This window comes from Amia ocellicauda, chromosome 23 (genome assembly GCF_036373705.1).
Source record: "Amia ocellicauda isolate fAmiCal2 chromosome 23, fAmiCal2.hap1, whole genome shotgun sequence".
Classification (NCBI taxonomy): Eukaryota; Metazoa; Chordata; class Actinopteri; order Amiiformes; family Amiidae; genus Amia; species Amia ocellicauda.
This window is the reverse complement of record NC_089872.1, coordinates 15,853,956-15,879,108: the sequence shown is the minus strand read 5'-3', so window position 1 is coordinate 15,879,108 and position 25,153 is coordinate 15,853,956. Positions and strand designations below refer to the sequence as shown.

At 35.5% G+C, this 25,153-nt stretch overlaps 1 protein-coding gene across 3 annotated transcripts in view; it reads left to right on the top strand.

Annotated features, from left to right (window-relative positions):
* The window catches only part of LOC136719153 (isoaspartyl peptidase/L-asparaginase), a 145,984-nt gene extending 120,831 nt beyond the window's left edge, over window positions 1-25,153 (top strand). For all 3 annotated transcript variants that reach the window (XM_066697003.1, XM_066697004.1, XM_066697005.1), the window contains 4 exons: window positions 4,788-4,951; window positions 14,625-14,743; window positions 16,606-16,716; window positions 21,806-25,153. In XM_066697003.1, the coding sequence (XP_066553100.1) occupies window positions 4,788-4,951; window positions 14,625-14,743; window positions 16,606-16,716; window positions 21,806-22,014 (603 nt within the window). In that variant the 3' untranslated portion in view covers window positions 22,015-25,153. The remainder of the gene's footprint in view (window positions 1-4,787; window positions 4,952-14,624; window positions 14,744-16,605; window positions 16,717-21,805) is intronic.

The window sequence follows — 25,153 nt, the reverse complement described above, 5'->3', positions numbered from 1 at the left end:
TATTGATTGGAAGACAATATGGGCAACGTGAAATGTAAAAAGTTTGAATCTTTGAATCACTAAATATTTTATTATTCTTTATTTTCTGTAATAAATATTGAACCAGAACATATATTTGTTTGTATCATACTTTTTTTTTTAATGTATGTATGTATGTATGTATGTATGTATGCATAAATTCATCATTCATTCATGAATTTAAGAACTTACTTGACACTAACCAGGAAAATGATGCATTTTATGTCCTCTGAAATAAGTGCACACATATTAATATAATGACTGCACTAACTGACTAAAACCTTGAGATTATGCCAGAGCCACGTTTACTATATTCTATTTTCACTTATATATATGAGTGTATGTATGTGTGTATATGTATAAACAGCTAAGTCATTTGACACATAATTTGCAAAGAAGTGTTTAAAACAAATAACCAAGCACACTTACAAAAATAAGTAGTCATGAGATTTGAGAAAAAAAAAAGTCATTATGAGTTCACAAAACAGCTTTGGTAGCAGGCTACTAATAATAGTATAATAATAATGTGAGCAGTAAAGATGTAGTTTGGGTGTATAGCTGGCTTTTGCATTATTATTTAGAGCAATCAAATAGCCATTTGTCAGATTTTAGACCCAGACAGATGTCTGTTGAGGAAAAAAGGGGCTTTATGTGATTTGTGGTTGTATTTGTCTCTCTCTACAAATGCAGCCAATTGGTCATTCACTTCAGTTTCTATTAAACAAAACAAAATAAAATATAAAACAGATAAAAAAGAACTGCGACAGACAAGTCACATTGATCGGTCTTGTCTTTACAAAGTTTATGTCATACCGGTGTGAAAATCTTTTGAAGATCTAAATGATGAAATATGGCTTTTCCTCTGACAGAATCAAGTTGTTTTTTTTCAAGGTTAAAAATGTCATTGTAGATTTGATTTAAAAATGGGCGTTGATGTGAAATCTATTGTAAGACATTTTAAAATTACAATTAAATGTTTTGGTCTTATAAGAAGACACAAGGAGCACTGTGGAATTATTTTAGTTTGTACAAAATAATAATGTATAAAAACTTTAAAAAAGGAACTCTTCTTGGCCTCAAAGTAATATTATAATGGATGTACTTGGCATTCTTGTATTTCTGCTATTTAATACCTTATCCAAGATGTTATTTGAATGGTGTGGAAACAAAATACAGTAAAGACACAGCTATATGTGCTGTATTTTATGCGTGCTTATAGGAAATTATAGGAAATTAACATGTAAAACGATATAAACACAGACCCCAGAGAAAGAGACACCAAGCAAAACAGTACAGTATTTCAGCTGTAACAAAATTAAACCAAAATAATTTGTAGATGCTTCTACTGAGATTGCATCATTATTATGGGCAATGTGTGGAAGCAAATCTCTTTCAAAGTTAGCCCACTCAGTCAAATGTGGTTGTTGTGTCACTGAAAGCCAAGTTATAATAATGAAGACAAGAGCATTCAGAATTAAAACCTTTGACATTGTAAATAAGCATATAATTAACCAAGCTAAACCAGCAGAATTGATGATTCAAGAAATCTGCTTAAACCTCCCTAAAAGACCTTGGTCCAACTCAGGACTGGCAGATATGTTTAACAGTCTTATATTAAAAATTCATCAGTCCTTGATCAATGTAGCTATCAAGCTTCACTGACCCCTTGTTCTTTCCTGTGATCTAAAGCGAGGTTCGCCTGACAAAGAAAAATGACATTAATAAGCATTTTAATATTTAAAAGTTTAGACGCTTTGAATAATATGTTAATGTTTGATGGCTTTTACCCTGAGAAAAAAATGAAGAACTGTGTTAAAAGTGTTATTTTTCCACAACGTAGTGGATAGATCTCGCTGTGTGGGCTCTGCTATCAGCATGAGAATTTGTAATTGTCTACACGTCCTATTCATATTTCCTTATCGCTCGACACATCCCACAGCTATGGGACGATGTGTGCATTAGTGATGTCTGTGACTTTTCAAATCATTTTATTCAACATTACATATTCCTTCTATTGAATATATGGTAGTGTTGTTAAATGTATAGAAATTGCACTTTCAGACCTGTTATATTTTAGTTAAATAAGAACGATCACCCCAAAATGTCTATTATACTAATTAAAATATAATAAACCTCATGCACACCTGGACAGTACATTGGGACAGTTGAGATAAAGACATTAGTAAAATGTTGAAATTATGAAAAATATAAGATACTTTATTCCTTTGAGTCTGAGAATGAGGTATTTGTAGAATAAGTGCTAGAATAACTTAATGTAATAATTAATTCACTTTGCAATTTATGGGTAGGTCAAAGTTTTGATTTGGTCTAGTTAAATTATATAGATAGGTAGAGATATATATATATATATATATATATATATATATATATATATATATATATATGAGAGAGAGATGTATATATGTGTGTGTATATATATATATATATATATATATATATATATATATATATATTTAGAACTGTAGAAAACCTTATGTAGTAGATATAAACCTTTTGTAATTAGTTTTTTATCATTGAGAAGCAGTGGGTATACTTTTAATCTGAAATAACAAATGAACAGTCATCAACAAAGTAAATTAATTATGAAAGCACATTTTGTTGTGCACTTTTGTTTGTTATTCACAAATCTGACTGATAAAAGTGTTGTTTGATTAAGATTTTCAATTAAACATATTGCAAGATAAATGAGTTCTGTTGCCCATAGATTTGGATATTAATTCATAACCTAATGAAATGATGTTTCCATACACTGTCAACTTTCTTTATTTGTCTTTGTAAATACAGTATAATACAAATACCTTTTTTCAATTAGTCCACATTGTTAGACGCTTCCTTCTCATATTGGATTTATTCATCAAATGACTGGAAAACGGAGACAACAATACACTCTCTAATTTCCTATTCCCTTCCCTGTTGAAAAACAAAACTGATTGTGATCCGTAAGCTTCAATTTAAATTCCAGCGGCTCCTGAAGTGTAAACACGTCTGTGCGAAACGCCGGAGACTTTGCAGTGCGGTGCATCGAGCAAATAGACTACCTCACACACTGACACTCTGGTCCTCACCACAGTGCTTCTCCAAGTTAGGTGTCATATGTTCACAGCAGGCTGGGATTTCCCTCGACACCTCTATACTTGTACTTGAGGCGAGAACCACGTGTCATAAATGTGTTTGTGCCTCCCTTCCAAAAAAATGTTAAACCCGTCCATGGGTTCCTGTGAAGAACCTGGAAATGTTGCACACAGGTAGCATTCAAAATCAACGTTCTCTCTCGTTAATCTGTTTTGCTATCGATATGTATTTTTTCTGTACAGTATTTCACATTTTATCATTCAAAAATATACATCGTTATTTCGGTTATTTGGAATGTCAGGATTAAGGTGTTGAAAGTGTTGACAAAAAAGGTCATAATTATTACAGCCATAATGATCGAATGAACACGCCCCCAATTTGAAACCTTGGCATTATTCTAAATTTGAACTTTTTCTGTTTTCCACCAGTACTACTTTTCACAGTATAAAGTATCAATTTCACACATGTGCTTTGTGAGAATTTCAATATGTACAAACATGTAAGTATGTGTGGGGTTGTGTGGGTAGAGTACAACACTATATTGCTAGATTTCTAGATGTACAAAATGTAAATTCTCAGTCTTGATCTTCATCACAAATATTCATCACATACTCTTAACGTTTACTTCTGCTTCTTCTTTCATTCCATTTTATTTTAATGATTGAATTTCTTACTTATAATTAGATGTTGATAATCACAGCATTTTTTCATTTATGGCATGATCTATTGTTCACTCGGTAACATTCAATACTTCTTCGTTTAATGTGCAGCATTTAATATAATGAATACCCGACACAGATGCAATTTTCCATCTGTGCCATGCATATTCCAAACCAGGCCCTGAGTAAAACAATTCAGTCCGGTGTTGGCGAGAAAGGAAAGAAGGGTTGATAAATATTACATTGAAAAAGCTAGTGGGGAATTGCACTTTGGTAAATTGAAGACCTCTCTTTTTATTAGTTCTGCTGTGATCTATCTGGGGAAGGTGTCTGAGTGAGGAAATTCACACTGCAGTTATAGATTTAACCGCAGATGTGACTCAGAGGTTATGGATTGTGTTACCATACATAATAGGCAGGTTGAGGTGATCTGTCACTCCTCTGCCAGGCTCATTGGTTAGCTTAAAGGGGCCGTGATACTACATATCAAAGGCCTAATTCTTCTGTTTTAAGCATGACACTCGAACTTTTAATATAATGGATTTTACCACGCTTTCATTAGAGATTCCCAACGCCTTTCTCCGGTGAGAGTGCCGTCTGAAATCCCCTAACAAGGCATAGTTAGAAAGGCGGGGAAATTAGCCCTGCCACAATTCAATTTACACCCCTTCCACACTCGTGTGTTAACCCCTTGTGCTGCAAGCTTAGTTTATGTTGCACTGTGCTTGGTAACCTTTCACTTTCTCTGTTGCATATACCTCCTGAATGTGACACTTGAAATACACCTCTACCCTGATATAATGCGAATTTGGATATAACCAAAGTGAGTTTGATGTATTGCGGTTTCACCTATAATGCGGTAAGAGTTTTTGGCTCCCGAAGACCGTGTTATATTGGGGTAGAGGTGTATGCATTGTCATGTAGAAAGCTTATTTGGTGACTGAATCATGTGTGCTTGTATTGTTTTCCAAGCAGGTCTGCATGCTTTAACAGCATATTTAAATCTAATATACACAGACGGACCATGTCATGCTTACTGACAGAGGAGCTAACCTGTTTGCTGACGGCCTTGGCATACCCAAACTGGCCACTGAGACACTGGTCACAGAAAATGAAAGGAAGGAGTGGGAGCACTATCAGAAGTATGCCCAAGGAGTGAAGGAGCTATTTAATGCACAGTGGTAAGCATGAACTTAAATCCAATCAATGATATCTCTTCTTGATTATTTCACATCTATATGTAAGAAGAGTAGAATAATAACATTTTTTTTTAAATCAATCTTCCCCAAATCCCATTAAATCTGGCAAGCTTTATCTATGAGAAGAATGTGATTTATCTATTTTTATATTATTTATTTCTGTATGGTATTCTGGTCAGAATTGGAACATACATAAATAATCTATAGAAAATATTATTCCTGTTTCACCCTTGTTTTCAAACTGTGAATAAGAATCAATTTAGTTCCAGGAAGGAAAAGTATTTTTTAAGTATTATAAAGTTGGACACATCCAAATTTCAATTATTAGTGTTCAGAGATCAAACTGTGTCTATATAACTCAAGAGAAAAGGCCACAGGGTCTAATAAGAAATTTTATACTCGTGATTATTTATTTATTTTATTTTGAGAGGATGGGAAAATAGATGTGGCCGTTGTCTCCCACCATGAAATGGAGATACCAGCAAACAAGCTGTGGTTATTGAAGTGGTCAGATTACATTGTCTAATTCGAAGACCAAATCACAGTTGTTGGAAACGTGTTGAAATTGAAAAGATATCATCTAGTTCACAGACAATCACTAGTTTATCCCATCTGTTCTCTAAATTTCTGTTATTCCACAAACTGCATTGCACTGAGATTCATGGAGGTCATGGAAGCTGTTAAGTCTGTCAGCTGTGAAAATGTTCTCCTCCTTGTCTTGGTAAAGCTTGCCTTGTAGACAGACAGAAATGTGCATCCAGTATGCAGTATAAACTGTGCCATATCAAACCCTTATAAATACAGCTAAGTTATTGAATACACCCAATTAAATTAAATCAAATACAAATAAAGAAAAGCACAGCCTCACAGAAGTAAACTGCATGTTACTGTCAATCAAGGTTTTACCATGACAGTTGAATGATGTACTACATTACTATTTTACATGTATTTTACGCTGACATTTTTTCTTGTATAATATGCCATAGCACAGGTATCAATGCAGGCAATTAGATATTCCTGGAAACCCAGACCACTTAACAGAATCATGTAGTGTAAATACACAGACAGCCCCTGAAATACAGATGGAATCAAGAACACTTAACATGAACATTTGTATTATTCCCCATATATTTTATAATATGTTTTATTGAAGGTGAAGGGGTAATGTATCAGAAACACCACTCACTCAGTTTGCGGCCCGCTCCGGTTCAAAGCACTCCGATTAAGAGGCACATTTGCCGATGAACGTACAAAGTAGAAAGGGAATCGCAGTCTTAAATCTTCTGTGATAGCTTACACTTTAGTGATGACATTTATAGTCTCATGCAAGTATTTCCATAAGGCCTGTACAGTGCCCTAAGCCTGCATTTTGAACAGTGTCAATAGCTAAATATAATTCACTGCAACAGACAGATCCTCCTTACCTTCTCGTTTAATTACTGTCACAAAGAGTACACAATCCTAGTAAAGGGCATGGGAAATTATATATCAGGGTGAGCAAAGATTTAAAAGGAATTATGGCAATAGCATTCGTCCTTGTTAGTCACTCTTAGTATGAATACAATGCAGTGAATACTAGCTAATATCAAATATTTTTACCACCAAAAAACAAGGTAATACAGGACATATATTTTAAACATACATTTAAATATTTTGTAACAATAACCCACTGTACTAAGTATTGGGTATATAACATTCACTCAATTCTAGTTGGTAGTTCAGGGTCTCTCTACTTGTTCCAATGGAAATATCCTTTAGAGTCATTAACCATACCATAATTAAAAGGTCTTTATGAGTTGTCACAGATAGAAATGAAATCATTAAGCTACTTGCAGTGAGATAAAAGCCCTAAGCAATGCAATAGTAACTCATTTAATATTTTTTGTGCCACAGTAACAGACAGAAACCCTGCAACATGTGTTATGTGCTTTGCTGTAATTAGCAAGGGTGTATATTATTTAAAATAGTACTTAATGTATTTGTCAGAGCTGCATATCCCTGTCAGTCTTCGTGCACATATCAAAGTTAGTTTTTACGGGAGCATAACTAGGACATCCCAGATCTGCTTTCAGAGAATCATAGTCACTCTTATTGTCCACGTCCTACATGTGACAATCTCACACATACCAACACCACCCTGCCCAAAAATATCACACCCTGCTGCTCCACTGCCATGTTGTCTCTTAATAGTCATAATTGTAGTTACCATTAACCCTCCCTGGGAAAAACACACACTATGCCACTCGAAACGTCTGTATCACCACTCTCAGAATAAATCGGGTATTTTGTGGCTTCACAGATGTTTTCGTCATTGGTTTCCACAGAACCTTAACAATAAATGTATGTTCTTGTTTCCTTTCACAATTGTGCAGAATGGCAAAATAGCCATCATCTGCAATACACATGGCAAGGTCATTGCTCATTCATATACTTTAACATGTCTGCTTCATAGAAATGAACAGAACGGGAAAAGGAGTAATTTGATTCTAGGAGAATATCGGATCTCCAATAAGGAAATGTTAATAAAGCAAATGTTTAAGGGGAAGAGTTCAAGGTTATAGTCATCAGAATGACAAGTTTTGCTGTTAAATTATTTAATATCCAAAAGGAACCTTCCCATATTTTTTTTTAATCAAATATTTGCTCTCTTTCAGTATCTTAAAATTGCTATTAGAGAATGATTTCTGTTAAGTGCTTCTTATATTATATTCTCTACACGGAACATGGCAACTACTCCAGAATAAAATAAAATAAACTAAATTCTTGTAGCTTCTAGGGTAATTATTTAAAAATTATTGAGCTTGGGATGTATTGGGATGACTGATTCTGGAAAGGCTCCAAGTGTAGAGTACTGGAGCATCCTCCAAGCTGATGGCAAAATATGAAATCGCACTTTGTCTCAAGCGGTGTTATTATTCAACACAGCGGTCCTTATCTCAAAATGTAAATGTATGTTTACAGTATTCCTGTTGCATTTATTTTATTTTTGTCTCGGGAAATCTTATTTGTGCTACTTGAACCGCACAGTTACAAATAAGTCACTGTGTAACAACTGCAAATTTGAGATAAGGGCACTTATGTCTTTTGTGAAAAACAAGATGTTCCTCTGAATTGCTTGAATGCGACCACTTGCCTTCTCAATGGAAATGCTGTGGGAAATTTGGATAACGGCGGAGTGGTGTCTGGGGTGTATAATTTTGTAATAAGTAATGGAACATAGACCAAATCTGGCCAAAAAAAATATGACACAGTTGTTGACAATTTTTAAAGAATATTTCTGATAATACAGTCTCAGATGTCAGTCAACAAACTAGGGAGAGTAAAATCAACATTTTATATTTTTGATACATAATGTGGATATTGATAAAATGGAGCAATAAATAGAGAGATATATTGATTTTACGAGACATACCTTAGGTGGAGTGGTGTCAGAGTTTTGATTCATTATCTGACAAACACAGTACAATGACTTACATCTGAAGAGTGTGTTCTGTAGCATTCACACTGAGTGACGGCTGCATGCTTGACTAACAGAGTATTGTACAATATGCCATAAAGATTCAAGGCTACAGAATCCAACGTGAAAATATTATAAAGCAAGAATACTCTAGCACATTTTGATCTTAAATCAAACAGTTTTGTTTTCAACAGGCCAAAAATTATAAGATGATCTTGCTGTGCTGGAAGAAGAAATTCATCTTGAATGTTATATTTAGACAGAAGCAGTGGGCTTGGGCTACCAGAATTTGTCAGTATTGTGCTATATTTCTTTTTTCCAAGGCAGTGGGAATAAATATGAAAGTTAAATAAAATAGCATCATCCCACACAGCATGCCCCAGATCCTTTGTAAGATTCAGTTGTTCCCTACACAGTCTCAGATTTTCATAAAGTACTCCTTTTCCTTTTCTCTTACAGCGTTACAGCGGGTAGCCTAGCATTCTTGACACATCATGGCATCTGCACACGCCTGGACATTTTGGGATGGATTCCCAAAGCTTGTAGTTTAGGAGAAATATGTTTTGGAAAGAAAATACATATATATAAAGAAAGATGTATTATATACGGCTTTATAAGTCAGACCTGATTCCTTGAGTACAAGGGGCCAAGTAATTTGTGCTATATTAGTGAATGGAAGTTAATAAGGGTTTAACCTACTAGAATGTGATTTCTGTAATCCTAGGAGAGAAGTACAAAAACAAAGCTGTAATATAAATATTTCAGAGCTTCCCAGTCCTTTGTGAGCTGTCCGTTGCTGAGATAAGTCTATCAGGGACAACATGTGATTCGGATAGCCTGTGCGTGGAAAAAACAGACCCGCACTAAGGTTAAGCAGTTGGAGAAAATATGAAATACTTCCCTCACAAGCTGTTTGACCTTCTTGTGATTCAAAACCATGCTTGCCTGTGGTGCTGGGCAGCTGAATTCAGCTTCCTGTGCCACCAGTTCCTTGCACACAAGAAAACACACAATATCACTATATTACAATATATGTATATATCACAATAGCTTTATGGAGACCATCACCATATCTGAACAGGAGAGATGACATTGTTTAGACTGAATTAAGTTCTGATTTCACAATACATGCATGAAAAATTATATTTATTTTGAATTTTATCTCTTTCTGGATTGTGTGTTTGTCACATGGTTACATTTCAAGTCTCATTTGTTTTGTCTAATTCATCATTTTAATGGATTCAGTTTTAGTCCCTGATATTTAGGGCTGTTTGTCCAGGTTGTGTTTTTGAAGTTTGTTAGTAAGACTTTTCAATTTGTTCCATAACACTGACATCATAGGCGAGAATACAATTGTCATTTTGACTGCTGATTAGCTAATTATGAAAACTAGCCATGTTTTCACAAATCCTGCAATATAATATCATCTTTTTTCCTTCTCTGAGAATTGAATTGAATAGAATTGGCGTTCCTTTGTTGACCAAGTTGATTGCCAAAATAGCTGCCATGACATTTGCTGACAATGAGCAACATTTTTGTTATAAAGTGGGATAATAAAAGGCCAATTTATACCAAAGCAGCGGTGGTGGTTTCTACCCGCGGAAAGAATGATGTTTATATGGGGGAAGTAGCAGGAGGGTATTTGGTATCAGCTGTTGAAACTGTTGCCATGCACTCATTTGTCTGATTTGCACTAAATTTTATGGGGCTTTACCAGAGTGTCATGACTTTCAAGCTGCGTACATTTCCTCCATTGTGTATTCACATAATGCACACAATTTGCATCATTAGTGCATGACACAGATGCATGATAACAGAGTGGCAAACAGGAGGATTAAACTGTAAATGCTGCCATTGCAGGGACACCTTTTTCAAAACCAGTTTTTCATGTATAAAATAAAGCAATATCCCTTTCTCGTTCCTTTACAAAATGTATGCAGTCTCCAGACATTTGGATTTGATTATCATAAAAAAATGTTATTATAGCTGTCAATAAATTGCAGCGGGATTGAAAATGTGAAATCCTCATATTTGTTTTTTTTATACTGCACGTAATGCAATTATAGTTATTGTTATTCTTTTCTTTTCAGTTCAGTCTTCTGAATTAAATGTTTAGCTCTTCAGCAATATTCAGGTCAGGTTAAGGTCAGCTCTTCTCTATACCAGATACTTGAGAAATGAAGAGAAATCATGTTAGCCAGCAAAGTAGTGTAAAAACATTGTGTTCCCTGTTATCAGCTTTTTCTCCTTGGTCTTCCTCTGAGAAACCCATTATTATCTTGTCTACAGCTTTGAGCTTGTTTTTTTTTTTTACTGTTAAATTTGAAAGTGTCTAAAAAGACAGCTTTCAAAGTCAGGCGCCGTAGGACTGTAGCTCAGTGTGAAACTATTTGGACAGTGTTGCATTACGAACTCAGATATAGCCATATGGAAAGTGATGAAAACGGTCCAGTAGGCATTGTGGGAGGACTGCCAACACTTTCTCAAAACAGAGATCTTCATTGTCACCTTCACTTCACAGAGATAAAAGCTGAAGAGTGAACAAGCGAGTGGTTGCATTGCTGATTGTGGAGAGTAACCTCAGACCCTATGGGAGCCTGTGAAAATAGTGTGCTGGAGGTGCTAAATGACAGTTGGCTAATCGGGAACCTCTCATCCCTGTCTCGATTTCATTATTAATGGCACTGCTGTGCTCTCTGTGTTAGTCTAAGGAACTGTCTCTTAATTTTAATACAGAGATCTGGGAACTCAATTACCTTCCCCATTCACTTGGGCCGATTATCTAGTGGCCTTCCGGAGGGATACATTGACCCTGACCATATATAACATCGGTGCAAATGACAGCACACAGCGGGGTTTTCCCGACAAAAAGGCAAAGTTGTCATTAAAACGTATTCCCGCTAATTTTATTTAACTCGCAAGTTAATTAGCTCGTCTTTTTAGATCAATTGAAATGCCCTTCAGTGCAGATTGTGTCAACAGGGTGTATTGCTCCCTGCTCTCGCCTCGAAATACATGATCGAAACCTGACCATTAGTGCACATTCGAACGCAGCTATATTTACATAAACAAAGAATATGAAACCTAAATTTCATACTGCTTACACTGAATTAATATTTTATAGTCAAAGAACTCCAAGGTAATGCCACACACTCGGATAGATTTACATTAAACAGTATGCTTTGTGTCTTGTTACAAAATGAAAACACTCACATTATTTGTATGGTGGTGATTTTTAATTTTCTTCCTTTTATACAGTTTTATGCACCCTAAAACATAGCCTTCAGTCAGTTGGAATTAAAATTGTGATAGACTGGGAAAAAAAAAAAAAAGCTTGTTTAGTTGTATGACTAGTACTAGTTTAAATACTGGTTTATTAGTTGTTAAGCAAAGTGAGTGCATTGAATATATCAGGTTGAGGGCCATTATTTATCGTAACAATAACCAACATCAAGATATTAAGCTACACCTGATTGCAATTCAATCCATCTTCGTTAACCCAGTAGAAATACAACCCTAATGGAAATCTACATTTACTGGAAAAGCTTACCCTAACCCTAGCCCAAAGCAATACCTTAGCCGTGACTAACATAAAGCTACATTATTCAAAACCTGACTCTTAATCAGGTGTCAAACTCCAGTCCTAGAGGGCCATAGTATCTTGTGATTTTTCATTCCAGCCCAGCGCTTAAATCCTTAATTGGTTTAATGAAATGATTAATTATATGAATTTAACACTCCCCTCCAGACTCTGAAATGTTCTGCAGGTACAATATGTGGAGTAGTCAACATATTTGAAGTTATCTGCTGTAACTAAAATGTGAAAGTCTCAGATAAGCCTAGCTGAGATAATAATTACTTTAATTGAATAATTGAGAGCTCGTGTTGGAAGAGAAGAACAGCCGACACTGCGGCTGCCCAGGACTGGAGTCTGACATGCCTGCTCTAAATAAATGAACATTACTTTTTTCCTCATCATCTCTAAATGTTGTTTAAATCTTGCTGTTAAGCATATGTATTCCTGCTCTGTTGTACAGTGCTCAATTATACTTTTATTTTTTAAATTCCTGCAAGCTATACATCTGTTTTATATGTGCTGGTAGCTTCAAGGCCCATTAGGTCACTTAAGACATTAAGAGATCAACTGGAAGCAGAAGTTTTAATGCATTTGAAATACAACTTACCACCGAATTTCTCTTTCACTGTGTTTTTTTTTTTCGCTTGACCTGATGAGCCAAATCAAACCCTTGGTAGTGATTTAATGGAGCAATCAACTGCATGTCAAAACTGATTGATTTCTTTCTTCCGTAACCTGACAAGTGATTCTATCCCAACTGGTTCAGACAAATACTCCCCATGAAGAGGCTGTCGCTAACCGAAGCCGCTGAGAGATTAGTTCAACCATAACTTGTTTCCTTTGTCCTTGAATTGCTGTACACCTTCCAATTCATCGCAAGAGGTATTGTTCTTGTTTACTGCCTAACACGGTGCATTGAAAATGACACGTGTTTGGTCAAGTGAGTAACATATTTGCTGAGTTTCAATCATTTCATTTGCATTGCAGCTTAAGGGTACCAAGGGTGATTCAAGAGTGATTTAAAGTTAGCCCTTTAGATTGTTAACTACATGTAACTTCCCAGTCCCATTTTTAAATGGTAGTTTTTAAATGGTGTCATAAAGAAGTGTCATTCCTACCTCAGTCCAGATTGCCTTGGGAAACGTTATATATTTAAACCTGGGCATTTAATAAATATGGAACCTATACTTCAAAGTTTCACCTGCTGCTGTGTGTCAGTAAATAAATCAATACATAAAATATAGTATTGAAACATAATGAATGCGAATCACATATTTATGCAGGTTCTTTAAAAAAAAAAAAAAAAAAAAATCTAGCCCATATTCCCAAATGTGCTAACTTTAACTTACTTTCCTTGTAAGCTTGGCATTAGCTTTTCACTCTTGTTTTCTTTCTGAACCATGTGTAGTGAGAATTTAATTTCCCCATGTTTGAGTTCTTGCCAAAGCCATGCTTAACCTTAGTATAACCTAGCCTGAGATGAAGCCTGTGTGTCCATATATGCATGGAACCCTTTTTAAGCCTTTTCCTCGCTTCGCCCCATTATGTACTAGCTGGTGGTGATGGGTCATTTGTGATACAACAGCAGGAATGCAGTTTTTTTTTCTAATACCCTTTAGAAGACAGCCATTATCAAAATGCCCTTATCAAAATTGTTACGTATTTGAGTGCTCTTCCCGACATTAAATAATAGCTTTTGTTTTGTGAAATACCAACAGTCGAAATAAAAATAATCTTATTTACCACCTCATTATACTGAAGGACCTTTTATTTATTCCCTCGAAGATCTGCTCATTGTAACTGTTGATTTCACATTCAGATCTTACTGCTGCTGAACTTTCTAACCTTTCACATCATTCCAACTCAATTTATAGCTTTCAAATTCAAGTTATTTTGTCAAGTAAGTGGAAAATGCCCAAAAGAGTTAGCTTTTTAAAAACTGTTTAAAGTAATTCAGTGATTTCAATTGTTTGTGTTTTTAAAAGTATGTGCTTTTTCAAACTATAATATTTACTGGTGTGTTTAAAAAACATTAATTTGCTTTGTATTTATGTAAGTTGAATGAAACTCATAGTCAGATGCCTCCAGGAAGTAGAAACTTATTATTATTCACTTTTACCAATATTAATCTTTGTATTATCTAATACACAGTTGTTGTTGTTGTTGTTGTTTTTACAAATCTCTCATCATTCCAGCCTTTACTACCTTCCCCGAAGCCATGGGGATGCAGGGAAGATATAATTAATCTACCACAAACAAGCCTTCAATAATAAACTTAAAAATAATATTGCTTCATGAATTTGCCCATGCAATGTAAATAGATAAATAATAAGTGAGTAGTATATTGTGAGAGAGAGACTTCATACAATACAATTTTAGAAATAATTTCCTGAAAAGCTTTTGTATCTTGTGTTTTTTACAACAAGTGAAAATACTGTCATCATACAAATTATTTTACATTTGTTTTACAATTTTTCCTGGACCTTTTATTGAAACCTTATTTCATGTATGTTTAATGATGACTGCACATGTATTGTATCTGAGGGGTGCATTTAATTTAAGATTTGACCTGTTGAAAGCAAGTCTGGAGCCCTATATGCTGAGGTTTTGCCTTCTTACAGGGATCATGACACCGTAGGCGCTGTGGCTGTGGACTGCGATGGGAACGTAGCCTGTGCCACTTCCACAGGAGGGATCAGAAATAAAATGGTTGGAAGGGTGGGAGATTCACCCATTATCGGTAGGGAACATGAAAATCAAAGATAATGAATTGATGTATTTATAAAAACATGTAATTTGACTGTGTTAATCCTAATAATGGAGTTTAGAATCCTCATGGATTTTAGCACCAAGAACAAGCAGGAACTAAAGACAGCTGCAGTGCAGGCCTGGCAGAGCATCACCAGGGAAGAAACCCAGCATCTGGTGATGTCTATGGGTTCCAGACTTCAGGCAGTCATTGACTGCAAAGGATTTGCAACCAAGTATTGAAACTCACTATTTAATTCATGATTATGTTAGTTTGTCCAAATACTTTTGAGCCCCTAAAATTGGGGGGACCACATGGGTTTAATGGGTTTAATTCCTACACCAATCACCCAATATGGATGTAACTACCCTCAAATTAAAGATGAAAGTCTACACTTAAAGCACATCTTGACTTGTTCCTTTCAAATCCATTGTGGCGGCATACAGAGCCAAAATGATGACAATTGTGTCACTGTCCAAATATTTATGGACCTAACTGTATACTTATTTTCTAAAAAATTATGAAATAATACAAATGTGTGTATATATATATATATATATATATATATATATATATATATATATATATATATATATATATATATATATATAACACAAACTTATTTATGTTTGGCTGCTGTAATTCCTGCTGGTAATTAAAGTCTTGAAACAAATTCATACAGTTCTGCCGGTCTGCTACCCACAGAGATAAAACTGCGCAATCCGTCACTGAAATGTTGTGTGAAAAATCTGCTCAAGCCAATTTCATTTCATGTTTGACCTACCCTGGTTGACTCAAGCTAACCAACTGTGATTGTACATGCTGAATGTCACAAGTGTGCAGTGCCTTAAGCTGGGAAAGATGAAAACATTAAAGCGGAGGGGGCTTTTGAAGACTTTAAGATTGATAATCCAAACCTATAGACCATATGTGAATACTGATGGCTTGCATTTCACTTGAATTTTCAAACCACATTGAGCACTATTTTGTTTACTTTAAAATAGCACTATATACATTGACCTATACACATTATTTTATCTCATGAGTATTACCACTGAATTGTACATTTACTTCCGTTTTGTTTAACTTTATTTAAGCCACAGCTCCTACTGAGATAAAGTCTCCCGGGGACCTGTTAGGTTGAGCAGGGTCAGGGAGCAGACACTAACCTAATTAAAGTAAGCAGACTAGCAGTTTAGTAATGTACACTTGTAGTATTTCCACACTTCATTTGAATCAATGTTCTTTGGTATTTCATTAGATTTTTAAAATACATAAATATGTGTGTGCTTTGCTGCTGTGACTGTATTTAATCATTATATAATAAGAGAACAGTCCATCAGATCTTGACATGGTGCCAACATACCAAATCATATTGGTGCTGTCTCCTAGCAGCCAAGGATGTACACAGAAAATGTGCTCACATCAGGACCTGACATTTACTGACACACATGAAAAAGCATTGTTTAATGTGAGGAAAAGAAATCGAAGGCAAAATATTCTCTTTACCGTATATGACAACACCAAGTTTTTGCAAGTTACAAATTAAGATTTTGATAAATAGGCAGTCCCTCACCTTGATATGAATGTGTGGATAGTTCAGAAAAGATTGCAAGACGATGAACGATTTCTGATTTTTGATAAGCTGATCAACGTTTCTGATGTGATTGGATCTTAATCACATTCCGTGTTAAGTATCTCATTTAACATTTATGTTTCTATTGTTTGAGTATAGCACGACAAAAGGGAGTTTGATTAAAACAATGCAATTAGAGACATATTAACAGATAATGACATTTTAAATATACAGTCATCAGATTTGATATTCACAGTGTTTGTTCTCCTGAAACCAGGCTCCGGCGGGTATGCAGACAATCACAGTGGAGCAGTGTCTTGTACCGGCCATGGAGAGTCCATTATGAAAGTGACGCTGGCGAGACTGATTCTCTTCCACATGGAACAAGGTAGTGATCATACCATGGTGTCTGGCATTTGTGTGGAAGTGAATATCTATCAGAATGCATGTGTTTTATGTCGCAAACAATCGTATCTGGTTTGTTATGCAAGTAAGAGGCTGACACACCACTCAAGAACTGTTGGAAAATGTATATAAATATATTATTAATAATGATCAATTTATTATTATATATGTATCGTAGGATTTTTTCTATATTCCTCTTGTTTCTTTTTTTTTATTAAATACAAGTGTTGGCTGGAGTTATCTGGCTAGCATTGCCATGACAGTCATGCTACAATTAACTGTAGTCACCGTGGTTTCCTGTGAAAGCAGAGTGAGCACTTGTCGAAAAGGTGAATTTTAGAAATCACCCCATTGTTAACGAATACCCGTTTCTGTTACAGCTGAAAGCCTGGGTTTAAAAATAGCTTCGCTGAGAGTCGATGACTAATGGACTTATCTGCTTTGGGCTTTTGAGAAGAATTCAAATGCAAAAAACACTATCGTTGCGGAGTGATAGACAGTGAATATTATAATGATGGACAGATAGTGAATATTAGCCTGTGTGCTTGTTTGGATCGAAACCAGTTGGGAAAAGCGAAAGCAGATTAACAAGATATTTAGATGGATTTAATCCATTTATTTCAAGCTCAAGTAGTAGATTGATATGTGGTTGTCTGATGGTTTCCACAGTCAGAGCACCTTGACTGAAATCTAACACTGCAATACAAATCGCCTAACAAATTGAACACCATGAAGTATACTATGTTCAACCCTCAGAGGGACGTTTGTTTTTATTATCAATTTGCAAGATACAGACTGATGATTCGGAATCATCTTCCCATGCGGAGGGACTAAAAATATATTATGGCAACATAATTGGCACACTTTATAGATATATTCCATTGGCGTTCGGCCAGTAATTCTGTGTTCTCCATGCAACTGTGACATGATGGATTGCTGTGTTTTTGCATTATTATTAAATTTAATTATTTTCCCTCACAGAACCAGATGCGAACACTGTCAGGTTTGAGATTTAATATTGAAAGCGATTTGGAACAAATGTGCTGTCAATTACGGAAATTTCACAATAGGAATGCTAAAATGAATAGTTAATGAGTCCTTTTTGCCTTCTCTTTTTCCTCAATAGCTTTCGTTAATTAAAGACATTTTATAATTTAAATTGTTAATTAACAGCTTCTGTTTTGGAGTAAAAATATCCCGAAGCTAAGTAAGGCCTTGGAAAAATTAGATCATGTGTTGATGTAAAGAGCTAATGGACAAACTGCTGAGAAGCATGCAACATATTTGGGAAAGGCATGAGCTGCTCATATACTTTAGTGACTTATTCTTAATTATATTCTAAAGTACCTCCGTGTTAGGAAGGTTTATGTGCCACAGGATATAAAAAATGTACAGGCATCACACCAAACTACCAAACAGCTGCAACACAAAGTTGCCTTATGCATCGGAGTAGAAAAATGCTAAATATCTACAACACACACAAGTTTTGATCAGAATAACAACATATATTTTTTAGTCTTGATTTCCCTACATATAATATGTGTCAGAAAGAAAATGGCACCTAACAACTTTGCCTTCCTATCCCCTTGTCAGCATTTACCAACCAGTTGCCATTATCACAGTCCAGGAAAGTATAGCACAAAAGTACTCAGACATTACGAATTTGGAAGGCTCAAATATCAGGTCCATTTTCTCTGCAGGGAGGGTCTCTCGGGGAGATGATGTTAGCTGAGCCAGGCTTACAGAGAGGGGTGGAGAGTTCACTCACTTTGAACGAGGGATCTCAAACAGAAGGTTGACTTCATTCCAAAGTTATATTGGCATTGCATTTGATATTAGCAATCAGGAATCGATTGCTTGACTTGGCAAGCCTAGAAAGGCTTGCATTGGCAGAAAAATAAATAGTATACACATGTATACTATTATGATTTGAAAGTAACTCTGTTTGGCCTCAATGATCTGTATTTTTTGAATGACATTTGAAGTGCATATTTAATTCTGAAGGAGGGATTGGTTCCTCTCTGACAGCAGATAGGCAAGTACACTCATGACAGATGTACATATGGGAGAACAGATAGTGATATCACAGAAGTGATGTAAACTGGGAACGACAATTCATCTCTATCGTTATACTTTTAAAAGTCTGACAGAAAACATAATCCTCTGTAAAAAAAAAACTAAAACAAGGACATAGCAAGACAAAGCAAATATTCCCTGGATTCCTGACAACCTCAGGAATTCTACTTATTTATATTTTCCCACCATATTTATTGAGATTTTCATATTTAAATGATCAATACTGTAGTCTGTCCCACCATTAAGCTGTAAACCAAAATTTTACCTGAATATCTTTCGTAAACAGCTATTTGTAATTTGTGCATTTTCATGTGCTTGGAGGTTTGTAGTTAGTAGTTCAGTGCGCATTGTTCAAGAAGAGAGAGAGAGCTTGTGTTTGTTTAACAGTGACATTTATACAATGCCAATTAGGCAGTACAATGCTTTTCTTTTGAAAATATGGTGTTTATGCGTTCAAAGCAAAAAAAATAAAAGTCATGTCATTAGCATTCATTTCACGTTTCATTTTGTCATAATAGAAATATGTAAGAGAAGGGAAAAAGTGGATCAAAGCACCTGAGGTCTTTATTACCCCCAGTGATAAAGGAAATCAAACCATATCTATTGTTGGGCTGTGTCCCTATGCAGTGCTTCATTTTCTTTTACCCTCTGCTTCTCACAGCTTGACAAGTTCCCAGTAGATTGAAGGAACATAAATGCCTCTCAGCATTGGTTAAAATAATGCTTAGGCACACCGGTTCTTTGTGCCAATCTAAAAACCTTACATTGTTTACAAAATCGGTGACCTACAATCCCACAGTGTTAAAAAGACACAGATTACCTTTAAATATGTATATGTGATTTTAGAGGTCTACTTCTACTTGGCTTCAGGCACAGATGGTGTAAGATCACAAAAAAACACCAAAAAAACATCCAACTTGTTTAAAGAAGCTTTAATGAATTTAAGAACTTCAGAAGTTTTTTTTTTTTTTTCCCAAACTGTACTGTGATGAAAATAATTTCAGCACAACACGCTAAATGTCCTCAATTCGGCGGTGTTGTTTCACTTATTGGACAACTGGCCGGTGTCAGGTCTTTAGCACGACACAAACGCTTCAGAGTTTGCTTTCATCACCAGTGTGATAAACTGGTTCTGTGACTTAGTGCTCTTGCAGTAAACCCCACAGAGGGACCCACTGGACACAGATCAATGGGAAAATCCTCACAGAGCCTGGCTTTCTCTGTGTAGGACTGACCATTATTAAACCCTGCTGCATCGAGGCATTGATTGACCGCTGAGGCTATAGATCCACTATTCCCCTTTCTTCTGCCAGTACTTACAGTTAGACTCTTTCTAAGCACATATACATACATTATTAATATTATTATTAATCATAGCATTCACTCCAACCCAGGTTAATGTATACACCCTACATTTTCATAATGGCCTCACTGTTATCCATTTTTCAGTGAACCATTGTGTGTTTTAGCCTGATTACAGCTGCACCAAGTTTATGCCATAAGTTTGTGCCATTAAAAACACAGGAGTTTCGAAGTCCATTTCATCTGGTGAAAAATTCCTTTCGAACTTCTCAAAAGACTAAATACTTTCCTGTGGAGCTGGGCACGAGCAAATTCAAAATTAGCTTCCCACCAGGAAACACAATGCTGACAAAGGGAAATAAAATCACATAAGCAGATTGTTGTTATATGCATGGCTATCCATCAAATTCAGCACTAGTTTAAAACCCGGTTGCCAAAATGTACAGGGAGACTTTTTTGCAAACCTGTTGACCCTGGTGCCTGTGGTGGTGTAGTTTTGGGACCAGGGTTGGATTAAGTCCCATTCAATGTGAAATTCCCCAGCCATGCTTTATACAGTGAGAGTTAATTGTAATGAAATTCTCTTTTTGCATGCCTAAGCAGACATAACGGCTCCGGTGACAGTCAGTTATCATGTAGCAATGGTTCTATACATTTTATTGTAATATAATTGTGTAAGTTGCACATTTGGTTTGATTAGACGGTTTTCACATTTACTGAATTAAATTCACACTATATCCACAGCACAATGCATTATGAATATAGGCTAGACTATAAACAATCATGTGTGTAATTTGTTTCTGTGTTGTGGAAAACAAGGTGTAGATGCGTGTTGTAACTAATAATGAGGTTTAAAAAAGCAGCACTACTGAAATACAGATCACGAAGGCATGAATGCACAAATGATTGAAAATAAGATCTATCAGAAGCCATGCAGTCCTGAATACGTATGCTTTAGGAAATTAGCTTTTTAATATTATTGTTTGTAATCCCGATATCCATTGTGCTACATTGTTGTTTTTGAGGTGGATCTGTGCCTGTACTTCAGTTATTTGCTTTGCTTTAAGCCACAAACACATTCAATTTTGAATTTAACTAATAGGTTAAATAAATGCAAATGTTAGGGTAGTTTATTTCTAGAATTGCCAATCACTTTAATTGTTGCCAGAGAGAAACAGGTATTTGGGCGAAACGCTGTGTGTTAGATGGTAAATAATGAGTCGGTGTCAGTGCAGGTCAACTAAGCCTGTTTGAATGTCTCCCTGTAATGACTGAGTGGAAATTTTGTCTCTTTTGATAGCGGAGGTAACATTTATGTTTATTCTGCTTTATATTCTTGCAGCAACCAAAATGTGATGAAAGACGTGGCTTGAAATAATATCCTGTTCCCGCTTTGTTTTATAACTGCTATTACAGAGTTGAGGAGTTTAATCACAAGGCATAGAGACCCTTCCTCGGGTTGCGAGTTTAGAAAAAGATTGAAAAACAGGATATGTCAAGGCTTGTGCTCGTCTGATCAAATAAATGGTTAAGTATAAATACCTAAACCATATAAATTACATGTTTAAAATATCTACACAATATATTCAAATGTCTGTACTGTCCTATCTAGTTAGCCTTTTTGTATCTTTGTATTTTTTATGATTGTTTTCAAATCTCTAACACATTTCCACCATTTTCCTGCTTTTATTCAGGCAAAGCTGCAGGTCAGGCTGCTGAAGTATCCCTCCAATACATGGGGGAGAGGGTCCATGGCGGAGGAGGAGCCATTGTTGTGAGCAACAAAGGGGATTGGGCTGCAAAATTTACCACTGAACGAATGGCCTGGGCATCTGTAAAGGAGGATATAATGTCTTATGGTTTAAACCCTAAGGAGATATTTTCTGAACACATTCAGGATTAAATTCATATATCACATAATCGGATGACTACAAAAATGTATAGCATACTCTGTATACATATGACTCAACACAACACAACAGTATCACAACACATATGGGAGATTAGTGTGTGCTTGATTTGATCATCATAAGGTTGTGTACCATGCAGCCAAACACACAACAAAGTGAGAATACTCTGAATTCTGAAAACACACGTATAATGTTTTTAAATGTTTTTAACTGTTATACCAATATAAATGACAATATATTTAAAAAGCAATATTATATATTTATATAATTGGCTCCATTATATGCGGTCAATTAATTTATAATGTACGGAGGTTAACGACAAAGTAATTCAATTCTATTGTTGGTAGAAACATATGTTTGCTGCTAGTTTGTGCCAGTGAAAAATTCAGTATATAAGCAGCAAATGATTATCAGAAATCTGTGCGGAAACATATTGACTTCAAGGGGGCGTTAATCCCATTCCAATTAAAACATGCCTCAAATGTGAAAGTCCCTCTTTGTAATCATTTTTATAAATGGGTTTTTCTGTGTTTCTTTAGCTTTTAAGGCAGGTACATAATAACAGTTTTAGAGAATTATTAACAAAGTCACTGGTAATTACCGCCTGTGGCTGACAACAAAACCAAGCGAAAGTTGGAGCATTTCAAATCCTCAGGTGCCTCAAAAAAGCTATTAGGCTTTGTTTCCTGTTTGACAGTTTCATCAATTTCTGGAACAAAGTGCTATAGAGATGGGTAGTAATTATTTTATTTCAAATATATAGACCTATTTTGCCGGAGCAATAGCCTTAAATAAGTCTGTATTGTTTTACAATGCCCCATCGGGGGTATCTGTAAGCCTACAGTATCGTAAAACAGAGGAGCTATGATATGGTCTTGGACTATGGAAGGAAAAACGGGGGGAAAGAAGCAGGGCAGGAAAATCAATACCATATCAGGTTCATCTGTTGGTTTGCTCCTAGTTTATTTATTTGTCTGTTTGTTTCTTTATTTATTTATTTATGAAGTATTTTCTATTGACTGTATGTTTGTCGTTTGTCTGCATCTGTTTGTATGCGTGGGTGGGTGGTCAAGTGTGGCAATGTGAAGGGAAGTAGCTAGAGGAATTATTACTAAAAAGTTTTTTTTTATTCTTTTTTTTTTTAAGGGAATAAGGTTTGTCAAAGAAACACCCTTGAAAAGTTCTGAGTGTCAGTGTTGTACAGCTATCACATTAGCCTTAACTAATTTGGAAATACCTTAGAAATAACAATACATGAAGTGCTAAACCTATTAATGTTGTTAAAAGTAAAGAATTTAATGAAGAGACTGTGGAAATAGGAAATACCTTAATTATTACACTGTGAAAGGATTATCAAAAGAGGGAAGTGACAAACTAAATCAGCTCACCAAATGCAAAACTAAAAATGGCATGTAAACAAATGATCTATAAATACAGAGGATAAAACAACAACCACCGATTCTCAGAATATTAACAGAGAATAGTCTTCCCATGTCCAAAATAAATCTTATTTATTGGAGCCATTGCATAAACTCTTCCTAAATGAAAGGGTTTCCATCTCCAAATACATCTGATGGCACTGTAGAGTATGTGGTCACAACCAAAACTCGCTTCGGCCTACCTGTCATTTCTCAAATAACCTAGTCTTCATTTGGCTCCTTGGTTTGAGGCAATACGTAGCTCTTACCAATTCATCAATTTCTTAGCTCGCCTTTGGCAACAGTGTGCAAAGTAAAAAGCTGTTGCATCCCAGCAGGCCCGATCAGGAGAAATAATAGTAAAGAATGAAGTGCTAACCAAACAGGCCCATGACTCAGAAGACTCGCACGTAATCTCGCAGAAAGAACATGGCCTGGGGTGAAAGAGCCAGTTGCCTGGAGGAAACATTACAGTGAGCATGTTTGTACAAGTGTCCCTCTCCTGTTAATAGCAGCTACCTTTTTTCATTCAAAGCTATATCTTAAATCAGAAATTGGGCAGAATAAGGAAGAGGAGAGCAGAAATTGCAGTTCCTCTAAAATATTCCGATGGGTTTGTACGGGGAATACGAACAACAAACACATTAGTGCTGCTGATTTGTTCTCGCTATCACAATATTTATTGGAGGTTCATTTTAATAAATTATACTAAGAGGAACACTTGATGTGTCAGTTCTGCTGTTGGTAGGGTAATATACTACTAGTGTATCAAAGTTATAGCTGAACGAGGCAGTAAAAGACTGAGCGCCTGCTGTGCTCTCTGTGGGGAAAGAAGATTCTGTGCGGCCTGGCTGCGTCAATTTTCACAGAGCAGAAATTAAGTGAACACCCTGCAGATTATTTTTTCACCGGTTTGTGAGTTGTATGTACTTCTTAATTTAAAGATAAGTGTAATTTCAAAAAGAATAATTAATATCCAGGGTCACTGACATCTAAATCCTGCATAATGTGGCACGCCATACATTTCTTTCTTTTTAATGGTGGAAAAACAAGGTAAGACCCTACAGTGTAGAAAGAAAGAGATAGGAAAAAACATTTAATGAAATTGGTCTATTTGAATTACTGTCTGAAGGTTGTTTTTCATTGAATGTAAAATTAATAACTGAATACTAGACATCTTCAATCTTTATTCTCAGACTTGAAGTGTATTTAGTGGGTTTAGAATCGGTAGCAAATATTCAGTAAAAAGCGTATTGTCTGAAATGCATTGCTATTTCCAATCCTGGCAATGAAAACAAAACTGCTCTTGCAGGCAAAAATGCAATCTGCACATACAATGTGAAAATATGCAGGGAAATATGTCAAATTCTATGTCCTAGACAAAGAACCTCTAGTGAAAGGAAACAAATGTAATAAAATCACAATATCCTTCATTTGCAGTATAAGCTAATGTAATATTATAGCCCCTTAAGGGTAGAGACAAAAGATTGTGATCAGCATTTATTGGAAAAATTGAAATGTGAATGAGGGCTGCACATTTTCCAGTGAAATGTGCCACATCCTTTACACAGTGGTTATATGAAATTATTTTTAAATTGAATTAAAAACCTGCTTCCTCATGAAAGCCTTTGATAATGATTGTCAATAGACTTTATATGAAATGAAAATGACCTTCTTAAAACAGATATCAATTACTTAATTAACTCATAGATAA